The sequence below is a fragment of the Haliotis asinina genome, chromosome 12, assembly GCF_037392515.1.
Source record: "Haliotis asinina isolate JCU_RB_2024 chromosome 12, JCU_Hal_asi_v2, whole genome shotgun sequence".
In the NCBI taxonomy this organism is placed as follows: domain Eukaryota; kingdom Metazoa; phylum Mollusca; class Gastropoda; order Lepetellida; family Haliotidae; genus Haliotis; species Haliotis asinina.
Genome location: NC_090291.1, coordinates 52,936,526 through 52,959,577, shown reverse-complemented (window position 1 = coordinate 52,959,577; position 23,052 = coordinate 52,936,526). Strand labels below are relative to the sequence as shown.

Genomic DNA, 23,052 nt, shown 5'->3' with positions numbered 1-23,052 from the left:
ATCAAAATATATTGTGCAACTCTGGCACAAGTTATTGTCACTGACCGCGGTCTTCATGGCACACGTGAAACCGCTGCATGTCAAGGTGAAGGTCATCTGTTCTCGTAGGGCCCCATAAAGTCCAGAACTGCCTGGCTTCATTGCCACATGGAACAAATCAGATTAAGACCTGTGGCCTGTGGAATGTTCACTGCGTCCTCCTGCAGTGATGGTTCCAGCTGCTGGAGGTTCTGTGGCTGTTACTGGCGTGATTTCAGACGCTGATCAACGGCATCCCATAAATGTTCGGTCTGGTGTAGATCTGGAGACTTTGATCACCATGGTTGTAGATGGATCTGGAAAATCATGCCGAGTTATATCGGGTGTTGTCGTGTTGAAGAATGGCGTTGCTTGACGTTTAAGGGAAGGACGAGTGGACGAGAAGCCTTTTACCCGTGTAGCGTTATTTCGTTAAGTTGCCGATATGGGCGGTTTCAGTCCAGAACTATCAGTCAGTATACCAACCCCACGTGCGCACACATACACGCATGCACACACACACGGGCGCGTACACGCACACACTCTCTCACTCACACCTTCCTATTGCCCTTGCTTGTTTCTGTACTCCGAAAACCCATCTATGACATCCCCATACCATTCATGTTTACCGTTCATGTCATGTAGGCGTGGTGATGTAACCTACTGGTCACGATTCCCCATATTTGCACAATGTATGAAGTCCATTTCTGGCGTCTCCAGCCGTGCTGTTGCTGAAATCCTGCTAAACGCGGCGTACAAATAAACTAACTCACTCATTCCATGTAGCTGTATTTGGTAGTCACGTTTTCACGTGCGCCAAAAGTTAGCAGTTAATTATCGTCTTCGGTATTTTGATTGATATAGCTAGATGTTAAATCTTCTGATATTTTTTAAAACCTCTTTCATCATATGAACGATCCCACTGAATATTTTGTGCGCTTTCAGCATACATTTGGCGTGGAAAAAAACGCTATTAAATATAGATACTATTGATATACTAAATATACCATAGAACTATAGGACCCATGAAGGCCCAGGGTAGAATAGGCTTTCAGCAACCCACACTTGCCATAAAAGGCGACTATGCTTCTCGTCAGAGGCGACTAACGGGATCGGGTGGTCAGGCTCGCTAACTTGTTCCCAAATGCGCAGATCGATGCTCATGCTGTTGATCACTGAATTGTCTGGTCCAGACTCGATTATTTACAGACCACCGCCACTTAGCTGGAATAGATATATCTCACTGATATAATAATCGGTGATTAGATTTGACGTACCCGTATCACTGGGTGGATCGATGCAGGTAACATCAATGATTGGATTTCTATCTATCTACAATTCACTGTCACAAGCTGCAATATGGCTGGCTGTGGGATTAAACAACAAAAGAATCACTGTCAGACATAAATTCCAACACGGACAGAAACAGACATCGGTACAGGTACAGACAGACAATGACGTGGTCCAGACCCAAGGGTCAGACTGTTTAAGGTGATACGACCCTCGGGGAGGGGGAGTTGTCTCTCGACGCATCATCAAAGTGCCGAGTGATTGTAAGTGACGACCAGAGCGCTCTGCTTATGGGTGGTCATTTTCCACAAACCTGGAATATTTCTACATGTAAGGGAAAAACTGTTGTTAGTAGAACAGGATTAATAATTCAATTTGAGTAATGTAGGGCGTTCAGGAACGTGCACACAATAAAGTTACAAACGCAACTAAAATACCTACTAAAAGATTGCATTTTTTACACTGAATGAAGCATAGCATAAGTAAAGAGGGTTAATTACTATGTTTTACTGGGATTTGTTCTACCGGCATGTATTGTGTAAAGAGAAATATGTAACGATAGAGTTCGACATACTTCCAACACAACTTAATATGTCGGAATTCGTTGTATAGCGTTGTCTACCTTAGCCGTGCCAGGCTTCGTTTGGCGTGTGTCCGAATCTCATATCAACCCTGATTACACCCGCCATCAAACTGTGCTGCTGGGTTTTGCAAAAGTGGCATACACCTGCTCCACTTTGGGATCTGCTTCCACATAAACCAGGCCATATATGGACAGTGTTTCAAATAACTGGTTTCTACAGTTACTAATGGTATTGTATCAGGGGTATTGGCCTTAACATCAGTTATACATCATGCCAAATCGTTCTAAACCCATCCCATTTACACCTTTCCGAGTTTCGAGCAGGTGTCTTATACATACTGTCTGTAATATAAGATCGTATTGAATGGGGTCAGTGCTTCATATGATTGCTTTATTCAATTAATAAATTTATATTGTATTCATCAGTGGGAACCTTGTTTTTAAGCTTTGATACATCTCAAATGGATGTTTTATCCGGCATCAACTTACCAGTGCAATGTTGTTTCTCTGTAGCATGCAGCGGAGGCCGAGAATGCAGACAATGCCGCCGAGCAGAAGAGACAACTGGGCAAAAAAGTGCGATACGGCGAAATAGTCCAGGTAATTTATTACAATTAAATACCAGTTTATCACTATTACTGATAAACACCTTACTTAGCCTATAATGAAATGGCTAGTAGAACAAGAAGAAGATGCCGCAATGTGACAAAAAATAGGTGAGCAATGTGTTACACAGCGGCTTCTTTTGTCCGCTGTTTTTGTTGCTGATGTTCATTTAGCCATTACCTCCGAGCCAAGAACGTGTCTGTATTTAATTTAATACAGCGTCACTGTTGAAGTTTTCATGCACAAGAACGGTCATTAAAAATTATTCATACCAATTAATCACTTGCATTCATTGAGACAAACGTCTAACAATGACGTCGAGGTGTACCTGTGGTAAAGATTCAATAAGACGCTGTATAAAGATGTATGAATTGCCTTTAGGGCTTCTACTGAACGAAACGTTGCTGCTTTTTTCATGTAAACGACTGGTGATTCTCAGAGCAAAGACTGTACAAATACATCGTTTCTCTCAAAGTGAACGACCTCCGCTCAGCTGGCTTGTTTACACGCATTTGATACAAAAGCCATCGATTGTGCTCAGATATATTGCTTTCTCTCATCTTGCCTCCTACCGTCATCTAGACAACAGACTTAAGAAACCAGCGCATAAATTGTGTTTACCCGAGGCGATAAGATTTACATTTTAATGGATACTGTCAGTATGAGTTATTATAAGACATATGTGATGAAGGTGTGGTGTGAAAAACAGACCTCTACAAATAAATTTTGTTGTTTTATGTAATTAAAATATATAGGGTTCCTTTTGACGTGACATGTAATGTTTAGTTTACGTTGGTTTCATGGTTGCTTTTCGTTATTCTTCCATACAGCATATCTTTCATTCGACAGTGGTAGGAATTAAAAGAATTGCCTGTCACATTGCAGCATAGAGTGGGTAGAGGCTTTGGATTCGATCCAGGACGAAAATCAAAGTACGCATGAACTAATTCTAGGTGGTGTGTGCCACAGATGGGCAGGATACGCTCACCTTTCCCCTACATCTGGAATAATCATTTTTGTTAGTGATTATTAAACACGTGGTCCTACGATGGATCCGGGATTTAGAAGATTTTCCATATTTTCACAGGAATGGTTTTGTGGCTTGAACTTATTCCCAGGGTGGTGTAAAAAATATTTAGCCTTAGCACATTTCATGTTCCCCATGCACACCGTCCAGACTCATTCCAAATCAATGCCTTAAACAATCCTTAAACTATTCCTTCTCCTATATGGCCAGACCGTTGTAAATATGTATGCCAGATTATGAAAGACAGGGAAGCATTGCCATGTCCTTCCTTAGCGACGAAAGGAAGCAGTGCGCTGCGTTTACTACACTATGTAGCTTTATATATACTCAGATTCGTTGAACACCGTAGTTATCAAACTGTATTGTAGTGACAGAGAAGCTATGTTCTTTGAGGCTAAGTTATTTTGGGTAAATATAGCGGAATTGCACCTTACACTATTGCATCGTCCAGTGGCATTTTAGAAGTTGGAAAGTACAATATTGACCAGTTTCTGTAATTTTTATTGTCCTGCTTCACGCCTGTACAAGAATCTGTATGGTAACATCTCACACACGAAACAAAAGGAGTGGTTATTCATAGTTTCTTAATATCATACTATTGAACAAGTGTTTCTTCGTCGTCAAACTCATTTGTTTCCTTGTTTGTTTCAGCTGAAACACACGTTCACCAACAAGTACATCCACATGTGTACATCACAGACGAGTCAGAGGGACAAAAACAACATGATGGTAGGTACAGGACTATCCATGAACAAAGTCATCTCTAGACATATCTAGCGTATGGAATAGGAGTTTTCGTCGGCGCCGATGACGTTCGTTACACAGATGGGGAGGATGAGGCGGGGCAGGATACGCTCACTACTTCCCCCAACACCTGGCAGCATCACTGTTCCATGGGGGCTTAACACATGCTTAGGAAATACTCGGAGTCATACAATGGACTCTAGATTTATCGGGCATTTCCTATAATATGCAAGGATTTTCGACTGAATATATAATATCATATTTATTATTGCGACATTTCTACACTCTTCATAACTGCGTTAGGAGGTGCTCAGACACATACGTGAATCACCTGGGTCATGAGATGAGGTAGCACGGTCGATAAACACGTGGCGTGGTACGTTATTCATGATGTCAATCATTGGTTTATCTGATCCTGAGTTGCCGTCTTATGTCAGACATATTGCTGTGTACGGACATAAACAACACACACAATTTGAAAAATAGGAATAAATCATAATATAAGAATAGAAGTGTACATTCTATGCTACACACAATAAGATTCAAGAATCAAAATACCGCGTTCTGGCTATTGGGTGACTGTTCTAAGAGCGTGGGTTCGAATCCCGGATGGAACACGATCCAACAAACGTACTGGAAGGTGTAATCCCATGTGTACTTTATGCTTAGCAGGTAAGAAAAGTATGTTTTAACATGCTTGGACTGCCAAATACACCGTGCTCTAACAGGCAGCGTCAGTGCTTAATAGTCTATCCTCTGAATTCCAATCGAGATGCGTCCCTTATCACCAGAGTTCCTTTACACAGTAGCCTAGTCGGAGAAATTACATGTGTATCAAGCAGCCTTATGATGGATACAGTCACGTGATCAGGCATCCCTCTCTTGCATCAACATCCTATCATCACAATCTCTAACACATTTCTTTGAAGAAGATAATAGAGCAGAAAACATTACGACTCAGCAACGATCTAATCTTGTGATGCTAACATGAAACATTTCGAATATTTGTCTTAATCTCCATGCCAAAGTTTTCTGAAAAAATATGTGAACGCCCAGAATGTACTGAAATAAAAGGTGACATACAATCAACAAACTAACGACCTCTTTAGAAGTTATTAATATGCCACACAAGCTCAAAGACATAATTCATAGATGTTTCTATGGGAAATTAAAGAATTATCTGTATGATTTCTTAATTCGTTTTCCCCAAAGCAACGGAAACATCACTTTGAAAACTAATTGTGTCTACCGGCCCCCTCCTGTTGTTCAAACCTGAATGTTTTTTCAGCGTTATCAAGAGTCATGTGCATGGGTCTTCTAACACGAGGGCAAAACAGCAATAATGAATGTAAGCTGGTGGGGCTATTTATAAACTACATCAAAGTTCCCGACCCAGAGAGAATATTGATTGATAGTAAAACATTCACTGGGTGGCAATCGGATGTGTGGAGTGTCTGTCTAACACACATGTACCTCTCCCGACTGTCAGACTCGGAAAATAAACACTCCCTCGGTACAGTCGCTGGTATTACGAACTATATCCAAAGAATCTCCCTACATGTGTTGTTTAAACAACTGCTGATGGTAGTGACCAGGAGCGGGACTGACCAGGAAGTGATTAGGGTAATCGAATGATTAGGGTCATCGGTGATGGGAACGCCATACGAGAGGTGGGCCTGGTGACTTTTGACTCCCCCATGGGAAATGAGATACTGTGATGTGAATCTCAGCTTTAATAACACTTCGTAATCAACTTGATATTTCCCCGTAGCATCCCATAACGCCGAACCGCATCTCGTTTGGGAACGTTCGAAATTAGGATCGATGCTAATCCGATTTTGGATTCATTTTCTGAATTAAAATTGTGCAGACCCATTTGGATATTGTGATAGCAGTCATCTGGGGTGCATCAAAAAGTCTAGGTTGCTGCGATTTCGGTTTTTTTACCGTGATAAACATTCATGGAATGATACCTTAACTACACTGTATAACACTGAGGACAACATTACTAATTTTACTTGTCGACCTACACGACATTTCCTGTGTAGGCAGTTGAGGAGAAAAACTATACTTTCTTGGAAATATCGTGAATTGATAAGTGAATCCGATAATAATCAATGAATGTGCTATGTGTGCGTGTCTGTCTGTTTTTGAATGTGTATGTATTTGTATACATGTGTATATGTGTGCATGTGTATTTCTTTGTGTATGTCTGTGTGTTCGTATGTGTGTCTATATGTCTGTGAGTATCTCTATGCGTACGAGCGTCTCTGAGTAATTGTTTAGCTGCCTGTTTCTCTGTGTGTGTTTCTGTGTGTCTGTATGTGTGAGTAATTGTGTATGTGTTTTGTGTGTGCTTCTGTATGTCTATCTGTGTGTGTATTTGTGTATCCCTGTGTATATGTACGTGTGTATTTACGTGTGTCTAAATCTGTGTGTATGTGAGTCTGCTTGCATTTGACGTTCCTCAATACTTTGACATTTCCCTCCCTATTTAGATAAGCCTGACTGATGTCATTTGGCCCAACACTGGTACAATAAATACAGTCTACTCAAACTGGCGTTGTCTTCCTAATGCATTCAATTACTTACTTGATCGAAAAACGAATTATTCTAACCAAGTCTTCATATGAAAATATGTCATTATAGTTGCAACAAAGTAGGGAAAATATGTCAATATTACAGCTCACAGTCTGTGTCTCTTTTACAGATCATGTTACAAGACTTTAACGCCAAAAATGCCCAATTCCGCATCCTACCTCAATACAAGGTCAAATCAGAAGGGGAAGTGGTAAGTTGTACTCCACAGCAAAAACGTTTCAACCTCCACAATAAGATATCTCACCAGTACAGTAAAACAACTCACCTACGCCGCCATATAGCGGGAATATTGCGGAATGCGGCTTAAAACTTACCTCACTAATTTACCCACAGCAATATAACTCACCATATACTCAAAGCTATACAACGAACCTCCACAGTGATACAACTCGTATCCATAGTAGTTATCCCACTCGTACAATAAAACAACGTACCTTGAATGAGGCACAGACATACTACTCATCTCCTCGTATGGAAACACAAGACAAACACTGAGGTCTGACGATCTTCTCTTCATGTGCTAATACAATTCAAGCAGAAAAATAAGAATGCATGTACTGTTAAGGATGCGTCGATGTTACACCTTCCTAGCTCTACACACTGTCTGCGAAACTTCAGTGTAAAGAATACCCAGTACTGGATCTCCGCAGTATGGAGTATATGTACCCAGTAAGTTAGTATTCCAGCAAACCGTATGAGTACTGTTTGTCACACTTGTTTTCCAGGTACAAATCTACGACCAGATATGTTTCGAGAGTATCAAGTCCCCTGGCCATTACTTCCACGCCAGCATGCCCTTCCAGATCGACGCCACCAGCTTCGGGTAGGTCACCACATGGCTAATTACAATAGACTTCATGCCTGTGAAAGTCTAAACATGATTCCCTACATTGTAACTCATACTCATGAAAGTCTAAACATAATTCCCTACAGTATAACTCAAACCCGTGAAAGTCTAAACTTAATTCCCCACAGTATAACACATGCCAGTGAAAGTCTAAACATAATTCCCTACAGTATAACTCACACCCGTGAAAGTCTAAGACATAATTCCCTACAGTATAACTCACACCCGTGAAAGTCTAAAACATAATTCCCTACAGTATAACTCACACCCGTGAAAGTCTAAACATAATTCCCTACAGTATAACTCACACCCGTGAAAGTCTAAACATAATTCCCTACAGTATAACTCACACCCGTGAAAGTCTAAACCATAATTCCCTACAGTATAACTCACACCCGTGAAAGTCTAAACATAATTCCCTACAGTATAACTCACACCCGTGAAAGTCTAAACATAATTCCCTACAGTATAACTCACACCCGTGAAAGTCTAAAACATAATTCCCTACAGTATAACTCACACCCGTGAAAGTCTAAAACATAATTCCCTACAGTATAACACATGCCAGTGAAAGTCTAAATATAATTCCCTACAGTACAACTCACACCCGTGAAAGTCTAAAACATAATTCCCTACAGTATAACTCACACCCGTGAAAGTCTAAAACATAATTCCCTACAGTATAACTCACACCCGTGAAAGTCTAAACATAATTCCCTACAGTATAACTCACACCCGTGAAAGTCTAAAACATAATTCCCTACAGTATAACACATGCCAGTGAAAGTCTAAACATAATTCCCTACAGTATAACTCACACCCGTGAAAGTCTAAAACATAATTCCCTACAGTATAACTCACACCCGTGAAAGTCTAAACATAATTCCCTACAGTATAACTCACACCCGTGAAAGTCTAAACATAATTCCCTACAGTATAACTCACACCCGTGAAAGTCTAAAACATAATTCCCTACAGTATAACTCACACCCGTGAGAGTCTAAAACATAATTCCCTACAGTATAACACATGCCAGTGAAAGTCTAAATATAATTCCCTACAGTATAACTCACACCCGTGAGAGTCTAAAACATAATTCCCTACAGTATAACTCACACCCGTGAAAGTCTAAAACATAATTCCCTACAGTATAACTCACACCCGTGAAAGTCTAAACATAATTCCCTACAGTATAACTCACACCCGTGAAAGTCTAAAATATAATTCCCTACAGTATAACACATGCCAGTGAAAGTCTAAACATAATTCCCTACAGTATAACTCACACCCGTGAAAGTCTAAAACATAATTCCCTACAGTATAACTCACACCCGTGAAAGTCTAAAACATAATTCCCTACAGTATAACTCACACCCGTGAAAGTCTAAAACATAATTCCCTACAGTATAACTCACACCCGTGAAAGTCTAAACATAATTCCCTACTGCATAAATGATGCCATTGGAAGCCTAAAGACAATTCCCTACAGTATAACTCACACCCGTGAAAGTCTAAACATAATTCCCTACTGCATAAATGATGCCATTGGAAGTCTAAAGACAATTCCCTACAGTATAACTCACACCCGTGAAAGTCTAAACATAATTCCCTACTGCATAAATGATGCCATTGGAAGTCTAAAGACAATTCCCTACAGTATAACTCACACCCGTGAAAGTCTAAACATAATTCCCTACTGCATAAATGATGCCAGTGGAAGTCTAAAGACAATTCCCTACTGCTTAACTTAAGCCCATGAAAGACTTCCCTGAAGTTTTCCCGTCTAACTCCATCCAATAGTTGTCCCAACTTGTATAACACCTGCTCATCTAGTTCTGTGGTATAGCGTCTGGTTATGAGATCCATCAGAACTCGACAATGTACTAACACTGCAGTTGTTGCCTTCGCCCCTAACAGTCGGCCTTTTGATTATTGAAGGTTATAGGTTGTGTTATGGTGACAAAGTTGAGGTCCAACTTACACTACCAACTGGAACCCACCGTAGTTGTTTCAGAGTGTTATTTTCATGACTTTTGCAGTGTGGGACAATTTAACCACAGGCTCAAACACACTGATATAGGTCCATGTCCACAAAGTATGTTCCAAAACATACTTAAACAAACGCTGTTGGTACATTGCCCACCCTATTACCAAGTAAGGAGCGCCTTGTCCCTCGGTCCGACCGTCGGAAACTGTTACGTCGGTACAAACCTAGTTAGGACAGGATGATGAATGTGAGTCATTATGTCAGAAGTGAGCTCCAAAATTGATATCGACAATAACGCTAGTTCTATATTTAGATTGATTTCTTCCATCAATGTCAGAGGCAATTATTCGCGTGGCTCTACTTTCTCTAAGAGTTACATCCTAAGTCAAGAAGGCAAGCACTTCTTTGTAGAAACCATGTCAGATTCAACACAGCCATCAAGAGCGAAATACCTAACGAGGTCGTTTTGTTTATCGGTCAATCAAGCTATATAAAGTGATGGTGTTTGACAACCTTTGAAGACGTCCCTTGAGTCTACATCCTTTGCAAGTCAGATCCCTGCGGTATTTGGTTTAACTCCTTATATAACGGTCATTGAATCACGACACCTCGTCATGAAGATGTGACTTTCCATTGTTTGAAGAAGCTTTAAGATGGCCGTGGGTTTCTGAAATTAAAGATTGGCCCAAAGCTTGTCCGGAAATAACAAATAAAGAAAGCATCGTTAGAGGAAATGTTGATTAAGTTTAAACCATAAACTGCACCATTAGATTTTATGGAGGAAAACGACACTTTGTTGTTTGTTAGGAGAGCCCCTATGGACGAGCCCGTCAACACCAGTGAAATGTGATAGACATACACGCATATAAAAGAAGCAGGATGCACCTTCTTAGAAGCGATTTAATTCCAATAGCAATAACCACTGACTCTTTGATACGTTGTGCAGTAGCTGCACCAGCCGAGCTAACGTTGGTACAGAGGATTGCAGGTCCCCTGGGTAGGCAGGAGACATATGATTGTGAGTTTCAATTATAACTCTCCACGTCACGTTTCTACGTTTTACCGAAGTGGTTAGCGTCTCAAAAAAAACTGCATCACTTCGGGACTTCCTCCCAGATCAACCAGACACGCCTTGATATAACTGAAATAAGTTCACAGCTCACGTACCCGCTCATTAGAAAGGTCTTCATACCGTTATGTTTCTCATCTCAAGGTGACCTGATCAACATAATTTTCGTCAAGAGAAAAAAGTACAAACCAGTCTAGTGTAATTTGAAAAAAAGCCTTTTATGTTTAACACGTGATGAGAAATGATATTTCGACCAGATTATTTCATCGGAAGAAGCTCTCTTATTAACTGCACTCAAATTCGTTCTCACGGCATGTTGTAATGTCTCACGCGATAATGAGATATATTTTTGAACTTTTCACATGCCTGCATGTCAATTGAAACTTAAAATATTCAGCCATTTATAGAACGAATTTCAAATGGATCATATCGGGGATTGGGAACAAAGGCGAGTCATGTCCATTTACAACCAATAAAATTCACGTAAAAACAGCTACATACATGGGTCAATGACGCTGCGCCAGTGCACTGCCAGATCCCCTATGGGCAATGGGACAGCGACCACCACGGATCATGCGTGGAATTGATCTTATTTGCATCTATATATCCATCAACGAGTGAAATCTTCATTTTATTACTTACAGTACGTTGCTGCTTCAAACGATCAGAACAATCAAATTGGCAGTAAAAGTAAATGATGCGTAGCTGTACGGTAACGCATCTGTGACTGATGTGGAAGAGGGTTTGTGACAGTGCTGAACTGCCGGTTTCATTGTCAGCCTGCGGCTCTGTCACAAGCCATTGCACCGTATGTTGTCAGCTACACGCCCAGTTAGCGTTACAGTGTGTGAAGAGCACCACAGCCATGCACATCGAATCCATCACATCTGCTCCATAGTGGTAACTGCTGTATCCGGCAATCCTTTTAATAATGGGCATTTTATCCATGTAACATCTATCAGGTGACCAGATTGTATTCTTCACGTCTAGCGATGGTTATTTTGTCTATATTACGTTTGACTGCCCATCTGATTGATTTCTAATAAACCATTTATCGAACAAGAAGTAATGCAAGACTAAGTAATGTATTCACCCAGGTGGTAAACTACATAAACACCGGGTCAGATGTTTGGCTTGACAAGAACTGAAATCAAAGAACCATGGAAAATCCTTTGTAATAACATTGTAATTCCCGCATGGACACTGTAGCTTCTTCACGTCCAGATAGACACTGTTACCATCTCGCCATATAGTGACCAGCACTGTAATCAACAAAACCACATTTTGCTGTCCATTCTGCGATGCGATGGACACTGAAGACACTTAACCATTGTCCTCTCGCGAGCTGAATCTAGTTCATTGATACATTTTCCTTCACTAACTATAGCAATGCTCAAATGACCGATAGCTACAATCTGGGACTGGAATGTATCAGTTAGCATTCAGCGAGGATGATCACAAACTAATTTGTTACGTCAATGAACTGCTATCACGTCCAGTAACCTACTGGCTATCATCAAGTTCTATTGATACATAATCGATGGCAGTTCATCACTTAGTGTTCAGACAATCTATTGTGTAATCATGTCGTGAGGTTCAACGAGTTTATCAATAACAAGATCATCGATGGTTGGGTGGAAAGTCCATTCCAAAGAGGTGTATGTAGACAGCAAATGAAAGCTTGACATTAAGCTATTCTTCGTGCGTGGTTGTGTGAGATATTGTTTCTTGTCCGGCTGATGAAAGTATTTTATTACAAGTGTTTACCTTTTTGCGTTGTTGAAGATTGATAGGTAATCACAGTTTATGTAATAGTGATCATATTCTCCACACGTTTATTGTTCACACTGTTTATGTCTGGGAGTTGATCTTAACCCAATAATGCATGGTAGAGATGGAAATAAACATTCAGATACCCTAAAATCAGTACATTTCTGCATTTAACGTCCCAAAATGTTTAACCTAACTATGCTATAAATCCTACGTACTAATCGTTACACAAGAGCAAGTAGCATGAGCCTTCTTGACATGCTTATAGATCCATATTCATTGAATATAGGAATGCAAAATCTGTACATCTTCTACGACTGAAATGTGTTCCTTTAACAAACTACGGGTTATTACGGATTAAGGTCTTCATGAATGAATCTATTCCTCCACAGATCGGAGCTGAACCTTGGGGTTGAGCGAACCGGATTTACCCTCGTCCGTTTCTGCAAAGAAAATCCAGAACTCGACCTGTTTGTCAAAGTGCGTATCCACACCATCTCCCAGCCAATCCTAGTTGAACTAGATTTGTAATCAGTGTTAGAATACAGCCATATTTAGTCTGTGTAAGGTTATGTACCCACTGGCCACGAATTCCTCTCATCGGTTAGGTTAACGTTATTATATTATGTGTAACCGAGACGGCCAAGGAAATAGATTATACTCGTATTTTACATCTGATCGCTTTTCTATTGATTTCTTATGTAGATAAAGAGAAAACGAGTTTCTACTTTGTCTTAATTGTTCTCTATGAATGTATATGCACTATTGTATGTGAGAGCTAGTGATGTAGTGCATGCTTTAAGACTGTTGTCTGAACTTGGAGACTTCATATTCAGTTAGTACTCCGATGATTTTATTTGCAGCGAGGGATTTGTACAATTCCCAAATACGTCAAGGTAGCTACTATGGGTATACCACTATGTGTTCTGCTCAATACATGTCAATATGTCTGTCCGTCCACACGTCCATGTCACGGCTCTTTCACTTGGGACCTGAACTCGTAAACGATCGTGCATAGGCCTGGGTCATGTAGCCTATCTCCTGGTGTCGGCTAGCCCTCTCTCTACTGTACAATCTCTCTCCTGTCACGCACATACCAATATTTTGTACCAAAAATCAGCCCTTTTTATGAAATAAGAAAATGAGTTTGAGAAGTACTTCATAAATATATTTATACTGCATGTACTATTTTTGTAACATTAGACATTAGGTAACAGTTTTTTATTTATTAAAGGAAAGCAATGTTAATTATTTAAGTGTATGGGTTTATTGTCTTAAATTAAATTAAAATCATGAAATTTAAGATGTGCGTGATAGGTGAACTAATACCCAGAAGATTCTCTGAATGGATCTGGATGATCTGCGTCCTCCGTCTGTCAACCCCATGTGCTGCTCGCCAAATGTACATGATGTAGCCAGCCCCCTGTGTGTCATACTGTTAACCATCTCTACATGTGTCTAACAGCATCACGTCTGACCCTAACCAGTAGTTGTCTGTAACAGGTTTACTCTTTACTCACAAGCCTAGACCAACTGGGGGAGCCTTGCCCGACTCCGTGTCCACACGTGTGCTCAGTGCTACCCCTCACAGTCTATGTGATCAATACCATGAAACATATATGCATGTGTGCTCTTAATATCAACCACACGCTGTAAGCAGCACAACTATATATAGCCGGTATATAACCATTCACGTACGTCTCTTCAAGATACCTTTCACTGTAGGATATTTCTTTAAGAATTAAAGACAGAATATTTGTAATTGATTTAAAACTATAACTGTGAAAGCATGTGTTGCACGTGTTCTCTTCCTGTATTACAGGGAGGATGTGCCATACGATTGTTCCACAAAGAACTGGAGGCGTATTTAGTCGCCGAGGGATTATTTGGGGAAGAGGTGACCGAGGATGGTAGGTATTTATAGACTAGTTTTTACATTTCACCGAATTGTTTCCAGACACTTTAATTTGCACATATAACCTCTATTTTGGTAATATTTGACAATGTAATCTCACGGGAGCAACCTCAGACCAAAGGTCTTGTGGTATAAACCATTGTATGAAGACCTCGGTGACAAGGCGACTATGACAAATGGGAGTTTCCAGCAGTGTATAATATTCAATTTTCATAACAAACTGAATCAATGTGAAAAATTGTCAATTTCACGAGCAGCTACCATAGTAGCGAGAGTCTGGGATGCTGGGCCATTACAGTATGTTTGTGCGGTGGTTATTACACATGTCAGAGTGGCAAGATGAACGAGGAAGATGGTACAGATACGTCGACTAGATGACTGCCAAGACAGTGTTAGTCTAGATTTATCCTCCACCGAAAAAGTGAAATACCTACACTTTACATATTTGTTATGCTGAAAAATGCCCATGTGTTGTAAAGAATATGAATAGTTCAGCCAATTTCAGGTAATAATACGACTATTGTCTGAAGAATATGTCCCTCATGCCTTGCCTTTCATCCCTCGATATATTTGAATTATAATCAGCATGTTGTGTCGTGTGATTCTTCCAGTTCATTTCCGTATCAGAGTGATGGACCAGCATAAGCCTCGGACTCTCTCGCCTCCTTCCTCGGGCAACACCTTCTGGCAGATCGAGGCTGAAAACAGTTGTCTCAATGGTAAGATGTGGAGATGGTTGTTTCAATGGTAAGATGGTGGGGAAAGTTGTCGCAATGGTAAGATGGTGGGGAAAGTTGTCACAATGGTAATATGGTGGGGAAAGTTGTCACAATGGTAAGGTGGTGACGGCAGTTGTCTCAGTGGTAAAATAGTAGAGGCACGTTTATAAATAATACGGCAACGGCAACAATTTTCGCTGGAAGGTTTATTGGGAACATTTTGTTAAAGTAGTTAGCTCAGTTGGATCAAATGCTCCAATAGGTTGTCTGGTCCAGACTCCATTAATTACAGAGCGCAGCCATATAGCTAGAATATTACTAGAGTGCGGCGTAAAACTAAGCTTGTCCACTCCAGTGGCTATTTGTGGGAACAACCCCCTCGTTTGACGGTAGGGATATTTTGTCAGTTTGAAGATGGCGACAGTACCTGTCCTTAGCATATGCTTCACAGTAATATGACGCGAATGATTGTTACAGCTGACGTTCTGTCGGTAGTAACTGATGGTTTCTATAATGATACGGACAATTTCTCAGAGACACTGTGACAATAACAGGTTCTATATTTGTGCAGCTGAGCACGAGATTAAACGTGCTGAACAACAACGAAAAACAACAGTGATGAATTGTTTGGTGTAGGATCATTACAAGAACTAGAATATCCTTTCACCACATCTTGTTTGTGTCTTTGTTCCAACACTGGAAACAAAGGAAGCGGCAGTTCGCGAGCTAATGTATAAATCAAGCCAAGTAATTACGATTGATTATCAAATACTTCCTTTCTAATTTGGCCAGTAATAAAACGTAGTGACTGAGTGGAAGAAAGCCGACAGGATACGTATACAGATTGATAAGTGCAGATTAAATGTTGTTTATTGGCCGGGCTGATGCAGACTGTCCGGGCATAAAGTGACGAGAACATCGTTTTCTTACCCATTCTATAGGTATGGTATTCGGTTGAAGACTTTGGTCCGACATATTATTACAACTGAATGCTATATCGCCTGAGGCTTAAAACACCTCATTGTTCGCCCACAATATACTAACACAATCATAATTAACTGCACGATCACCAACAAACTATATGTCCTATAGCTAAGAACCAAAGAATGGTATCATAAATGTATAATATTGACATTTTTCTATGAGGATGGCACAAGTTAGTGTCAGTATGTTTTAGCCCCGCTGTGTTGTTCTTCGGGTAGTGGACCCGTGAAGGCCCGGGATAGAACAGGCCTTCAGCAACCAACGCTTGCCATAAAAGGGGCTACTAACGGGATCGGGTGGTCAGGTTCGCTGACTTGGTTTACACATGTCATCGGTTACCAGCTGCACAGATCGATGCTCATGCTGCTGATCACTAGATTGTCCGGTCCGGACTCGATTATTTACAGACCGCCGCCAGATAGCTGGAATATTGCTGAGTACGGCGTAAAACTAAACTCACTCACTCACTCACTTCTTCGGGTAGTGAATCCACAGATGACGTCTTGTGCAGGAAATGTCTGCGTCACAGACAGAAATGTCTTGTCAGCAAAATTGATGGATGGTATATTGTGATTCCGCAATGTCATTTAGAAAGTGATCAAATGTAACGTGTCATATTTGGGATTACACTTTATCAGTAGGGTACAAATTCTAGTACATTTGATGGGTTGACACTCATTCGGGATTCGAACCCACTCCCTCAGAGTCAGGCACCTAATCGCCAGCACACAAAGCCAGCCGCCTAACCCGCTCAGCCACCCGATAACCGCAGGTGGCAAAACCCAAGAAAAGTACTAGAACCTGTACTTTACTAAGAATGTGTAATCCCAAATATAACATATGATGAAGGTACATCGAAGGTTTGTATCGTATTCTGTGCTCTCTGGCAATTATAGATAAAGATAGTTTTCACAAATATAGAATCTGGGGTAGACATGATTCACTCCACCTCATGTTTGTGCGAGTGGTCATGCACCCTCTGACGTGACGCTTGTCTTGCAGGTGAAGTGATACGGTGGGAACAGCAGATACGACTACGGCACATGACGACTCGACGCTACCTCTGCATCGACGGCAACCGTGAGATCTCCCTCATAGAGGACAACGAAGATCCCCGTACAGTGTTCAGGCTCCACTCTGTCCTCAGTGTAAGATGGCCTCCTTATTAGAAACGTTTATTTATGACCTTACATTAGATGCGTTTGAAACCCTGATTCGATCTAACTATGATTTTATTTTCCCAGCACCAATTCACCACTTAAGATAACATGGTTACCACAGGTCATCATATCCCTGTTGCCTAGGCCGATGCTCAGTGCACATTTCGCTTTCACAATTCCTGTTCTTAAACAGCGACATAGCGTGTATCTATTTGTATGTAAGTATTTAATGTTACTCACGACCAGTGTCGGTCTTATAGCGCCATAGAAATTAATCAAATGAAGCATTCGTTATTTTTGGAATTGAACATGTATTCCCAAATATAACATTTGGTCATTTATTACTGACATTGTTTATTCACAACTTTCGGGGATGGGGGCCGTGCCTGTTTATATTTTCCACAAAGTTACGTGGTCTAGGCAACCAGACTGTTAGCGGAAGCCGGGGTGGCTGAGTAGGTCAGATTGCTAACTTTGTGTGCTTCGTATTTTGTGCCTCTTGGTTGAACCCCGAATAGGATTCAACCACGGAAAGTACGGGATTCTGTATTTACTGATGAAGTCGAATACCAAACGTATGTTACATTTCACCACTTTCTGAAGGCTACCCTCTGGCAGCGTCTTTTCCAATCATGCGAACCACCAACGTTCATTCGAACCACAGGACCCTAAAAGCAGTGTACACGTCTTGGCGTGTTGCAGTGCTGCATATAACTGTATAAATATGTAGGGAATCAAACATGACTCCCTCACGTTTAATAACGTGAGTGCAACAAAAGCCATTTATTTTTTTTCTTGGGACATATGGTGTCAACAGCCTAGAAACCTGTATCCAATTCATCTTTATGGGCTGCAAATTCGCTTTGTGTAAATCATTTCAAAACATGGTAGTTTATCTATATACCCTAGTAATCATTTATCAGAAACAATGAAACGATGATTACATTTTTGTTCGAGGAAGAAGTGTTTATCACAGTCTTTGTCCGAATGTCATTTGTTTGCAGCGCTGGTATATTGGACGTAGAGTCAATTAAGGAAAACTTCGGACACTACCAGTATATTTTTCTATTGACAAAACTTTGCACAATACACAGCTATCATACACATTGTCCTTAGGAAAAAGTCGGAAATGTCTGAAGAAATATGATCGTTTATAGAAATCGATTTTTTCCACACGAATAGTTTTCATTTCCGACAATTGTTGCAGACTGGAAGCGTTTCCATCCAACCCTCATTTTCCTTTGAATTGATGCTATTACGTCCAACATACATGCCCAAAACTGGACTGCATTCAACAAAATGGTAAATTACCAATATTTATGCCCATTAAGAATATGGCAAGAAAGTGAACGGTAGTCAGTTGCAACCAATTACCATGTCATTCCCACTGTTTCAGGAGAGGGATGAGATCCATTTCGAGAGTTATGCTCGTATTGAGCACGTGCTCACGGGCTTCTGGCTGCACGCGCTCAAAGGTCGGTACTTAACGCTGATTGGTCCAGCCAATACACGTGTTAGTGTCAATTAACAAAGTTCCTTGGGTACTGTGTTTAAAAGAGTCCGTTATATATATATAACGATCGGGTTTTATCATTTTCTCAAAGACTGTTTCGTGCAGTTGACTTAATGGTAAATGTTACCTTATAAAAATAGTAACCGTTTTGTTGCATTTGTTGAAATGTTTGTTTCGCATTTAAAGTTTTCAAAGTGTACGTGTTTTATCACAACATTGACTGCCTAACTAATGGGCTCTTTATAAAGGAGAAACTCAACTGTCACGGGAAGGCTGTTGTTGTTTCCCTATGTACACGACTTGCCATCGATCAAAGTGATCCGTCATGTATTTCTCAACTTAAACTGTTTGTCTGTTTGTGTTTGGGGCGTCTGTTCAGAACGCCATCATGCATAATCAATTTTCATGCGCCAACTCCAGGAACCGAATGATTATCTACACCCAATTAATCATGTAGTTGTTTATTTATTTTCTAACATCATCAGACTGTTTACTTTCTAGTGTAAATTAATCTGGACGTCTTCAAAATATTATACAGGTGTGACGGCTGCAGGGTGTACAGTAAGATATTTGGTTTTTAGATTTATTGCCGCGTAGATTGATTATGGATTTGGCTTCAGGATGGTTGTGATGTTCCCAGGATTTTGGCATCATGACGTTGACCTTACCTGGCGGCGTTACTGCCTGCAGCGCTGGGTTAGCCTCGTCCTGTTTGGAATACGTTGTTACAATTAAACCACAAAAACATTCATTTTGGTCTGTTTCTCAGTTCAGTCAGGTTTTCACCCTTTTCTTGTCACAGAAGACGAATGAAGTAGTCACTGAAGAATTAGGTGTTTACTGTCGTGATGTTCCAGATGAAGACTACATCAGGAAGCAGTTCCGCCAAGTGGATGAGACACAGGACCAGAGCATGCGCGGACTGCGCTGGGACACCGCCCAAGTCCGACAGGTCTGCAGTTGGACATAGTACCTGTGTGTCAGCCAGCAATAGAAAGGATTGCAAAACATTCATCTGTACCATGTGGTTGTCTTTGTAACACAATAAAGACCATATGCACAACTCATCCCGGAAATAGGAAAACGTGAAATCAATAGTTGATAACATGGCATAAATTCACTTTGACGGACAACAAGATTTGATAGTAAGAAAACTGGTGAAACATAAATGGAAGCATGGCGCATGACCATAAATTATACAGAAAGGACAGGGGAAAGGCATGTGGCAGGTGTAGCGCCAGGATGGCACTTGACTTATGGTCAGGATTGTTGTGATATCAGTCACGGCCAGTAGAGGTTGTTATGTTTTCAGAATGAACTATGATACACTAAATCTGTACAATTCATGAAAGACAACCAAATCCGAGATGTCTTGCCCTACGCCTTTGCTCTGCAACAAATACAAATGAAACCCTTAAAACTTTTGAAACAATGTTTATACTGTATCATTTCAAGAATTTTGAAAAGTTATTTTGTTAGGGTTTCCAGTCCATCTTTTCCTGCAGGTTGCCGCCAGTGGCGAGAGCATGTACGACGATGCCTTCACCATACAATGGGTGGAGCAACAGTACGTGGACGACTTCAACTACGTCAGTGGGATGGTGCCATTCCTGCACAGTCTCATAAAAGACGTGAGTTTCTGCACACACAGCGGTATTTGTACTGGAGTGTTTGAAATACATACAGTGTTAGTCCCGAGGTCAGAACACTGGTGTACTCTGAGTGCACATAACATTGGTGTTACTGTGGGTTTTCAAAACCTTCTTCCTAGTGAAATAGTGTTCTTGGGACCGTTTCTACCTAGGATTATTTTCCATTAGAGTCAAATATACAATGTAGAGTATTTTCGAATTTAGTAAACACTAGAAGTGGAATATGCCAATTTTGACACTTATGCTTCTATGGGTGGATTGAACATTGATCTTACGCTCAATATAAACAAGACTGATGATACTCTGAAGGTATGTAACTAGTGCCTATTCACAATACATTGGGGATTGGTGCTGTTCTCACGGCTGGTACTGAGATGATTGCTACTGGGGTGTAATATATGAACTTCACAGCAGGTTATAGAGCATCTGTCTTTCAATTGATATGTGAAACATATCCGCTCACACTGCCTCTTCCGCATACTTGTTCTGTTCTACATGCACATTTGTCCGAATGTACAAATGTTTTGTTATCTTTCCTGTTTTACAACCGAATATTATTCTTCGAACAGTTTGACTTCAGTTTCTGGATTAAGTTATTTTAGTTTGTTTAATGTGACGATTATTCCAATATTATTTGCATTGGGCATTGTAACGTTCAGTACAAACACCGATTGCTGTACTTGTATTTGTGCACCTTATATGTGATGAGTAAACAAACATAGCGTAACATCGTCATTTCAGTTTTATCTCACAAGTTCCACAGGAGTCCTCTGCTTAAAAACATTTCGATATAACTTTATCAGTTCATAAATTGATCAACCGTGTAAGCTGTTCCATCGGAGTTTGAACGATTAGTCTCACTGCATAAAAACCTTCAACCGGATGTATCACTGATGTCTTAGATCTCTCTTATCTATGGATGTAGAACAGACTGAGTAGCTGACCCGAACAGAGAAATACATCAAAATGTTCTTTGTAGTGGAAATGAATCATCCTGGTTCTCGTTTTCTCTTCAAAGAAGACACTTTCCACCAGATCTGTACTATATGCAGGATGACTATCAAATTGCTACATGCGGTTTTAAGAGTTTTTGAAGAAGGAACAAAGAGATTATCAGTGATGCTACAGTACAAACGCCCCAAACAGTTTGTACTTTAGGGTGCTTCTTGTATAATTAATAGAAATTGTTTCTGATTTCATCATTTAATTATGCATCTGTATATTGATTACCTGACATTGCACCCAAGGCAATAAATATTTGCAAATCATGACCGTGTTTGTTAATATCACGACCAGTATTAACGGAAATGATCGATTTCATTCTATTTCCCGACAGTCGGTGATCAGTTGATACCGCTTCGCGTTTCCGGATAACTTTTTCCGAATTGGTCACGAAATGTGGACTCAACTTTTTCTCAAAAGAAAGGGCAAATAAGACACCGATTCTAATGCCATTACTATCCTGTAAAAATCTGCATGGCATTTCAGAATGTCGGAATAATAACAGATTAGATCTAGCCTTATTATTACATGCTAGTGATGATGCACGTGAGGTCAATTGAGAGGTCAAACGCTCACTCATAGTGGGTAATCCTGTCCTCGATCCCATGTATGTTGAGGGTCTGAACCTGTTTCATTCAGTGCATACTGTATGACAAAATTATTCAACATGTCCATAATTTTATGAGTATAAATGTTTGATTTGTCATTCCATATGTTGCATCAAAAGAAACTAAAATGAAGGTTTTAATGCAGTCACTTACCAAATATATTGTCTTTAATTCATAAAGGAATGTAACGGGTTTTTTTCAATTGGCCAATCCCAGGACGCGTAAAAAAGTCACCAAAGATGGAGACGAAGTAAGCTGATTATTATAATTTGTACTTGTTTTGATATATATACAGAGAAAGATAATTTAATAGCAATATTAACAGAACGGAATGTGTTGTGTTGTCAAATACCATTCCTTTGGATGGTACTTTGTGTACCCAAGTACTTGTTATTAGCTGTCCAGTTCACCATGTCGAAAATAAAAATGTAACAGTTTCATGTAATCCAGTGTGTGTGTTAGAGAGAGGGAGTGTGTGTGTGTGTGCGTGGTGTATGTAAGTGTGTGTTAGTGAGTGTATGTGAGAGTGCGTGCGTGCGTATGTGTATGTGTTTGTTTGAGTCTGGTGAGTGTGTGTACGTGTGTCTTTTCACGTAAGTGCATTATTTGATGAGCATTTGTGGTGTATAACACATTCGTGTATGTATGTGTATCTGGGTGTATGACTGTATGGTGTGTGACTCATCAGACTGAGCTGTATCTCTCATGTGTTTCAGAGAGAAGAAGGTCACCTGCTGAACTCCAAGAAGACTCACACAGTACTTACGGTGAGTATTTCTCAACTCACCGAGACTGACATACATTACTCAGGAATTTGCTATTTACACATATTGCTAAATGTTTATTAGGTAGTAGAAATATGTTATTTCTCAAGCACAGAAACAGGCACAGATCAATGATTCTTCTAACTTTTTTTGCGATTTCAAATGTGACAGCGATGTAACATACGTCATTACC

General features: G+C 40.3%; 1 protein-coding gene across 2 annotated transcripts in view; it reads left to right on the top strand.

Moving 5' to 3' along the window:
* LOC137257886 (inositol 1,4,5-trisphosphate-gated calcium channel ITPR3-like) overlaps window positions 1–23,052 on the top strand; it is a 140,894-nt gene that overhangs the window by 58,874 nt on the left and 58,968 nt on the right. Inside the window, exons 5-17 of one of the 2 annotated variants that reach the window (XM_067795378.1) lie at window positions 2,405–2,491; window positions 4,176–4,253; window positions 6,979–7,059; window positions 7,595–7,692; window positions 12,935–13,022; window positions 13,406–13,438; window positions 14,365–14,452; window positions 15,069–15,176; window positions 17,163–17,308; window positions 18,717–18,795; window positions 19,691–19,785; window positions 20,339–20,464; window positions 22,812–22,862. In XM_067795378.1, coding sequence (XP_067651479.1) covers window positions 2,405–2,491; window positions 4,176–4,253; window positions 6,979–7,059; window positions 7,595–7,692; window positions 12,935–13,022; window positions 13,406–13,438; window positions 14,365–14,452; window positions 15,069–15,176; window positions 17,163–17,308; window positions 18,717–18,795; window positions 19,691–19,785; window positions 20,339–20,464; window positions 22,812–22,862 — 1,158 coding nt within the window. The remainder of the gene's footprint in view (window positions 1–2,404; window positions 2,492–4,175; window positions 4,254–6,978; window positions 7,060–7,594; window positions 7,693–12,934; window positions 13,023–13,405; window positions 13,439–14,364; window positions 14,453–15,068; window positions 15,177–17,162; window positions 17,309–18,716; window positions 18,796–19,690; window positions 19,786–20,338; window positions 20,465–22,811; window positions 22,863–23,052) is intronic. The other variant, XM_067795379.1, reaches the window with a different exon arrangement.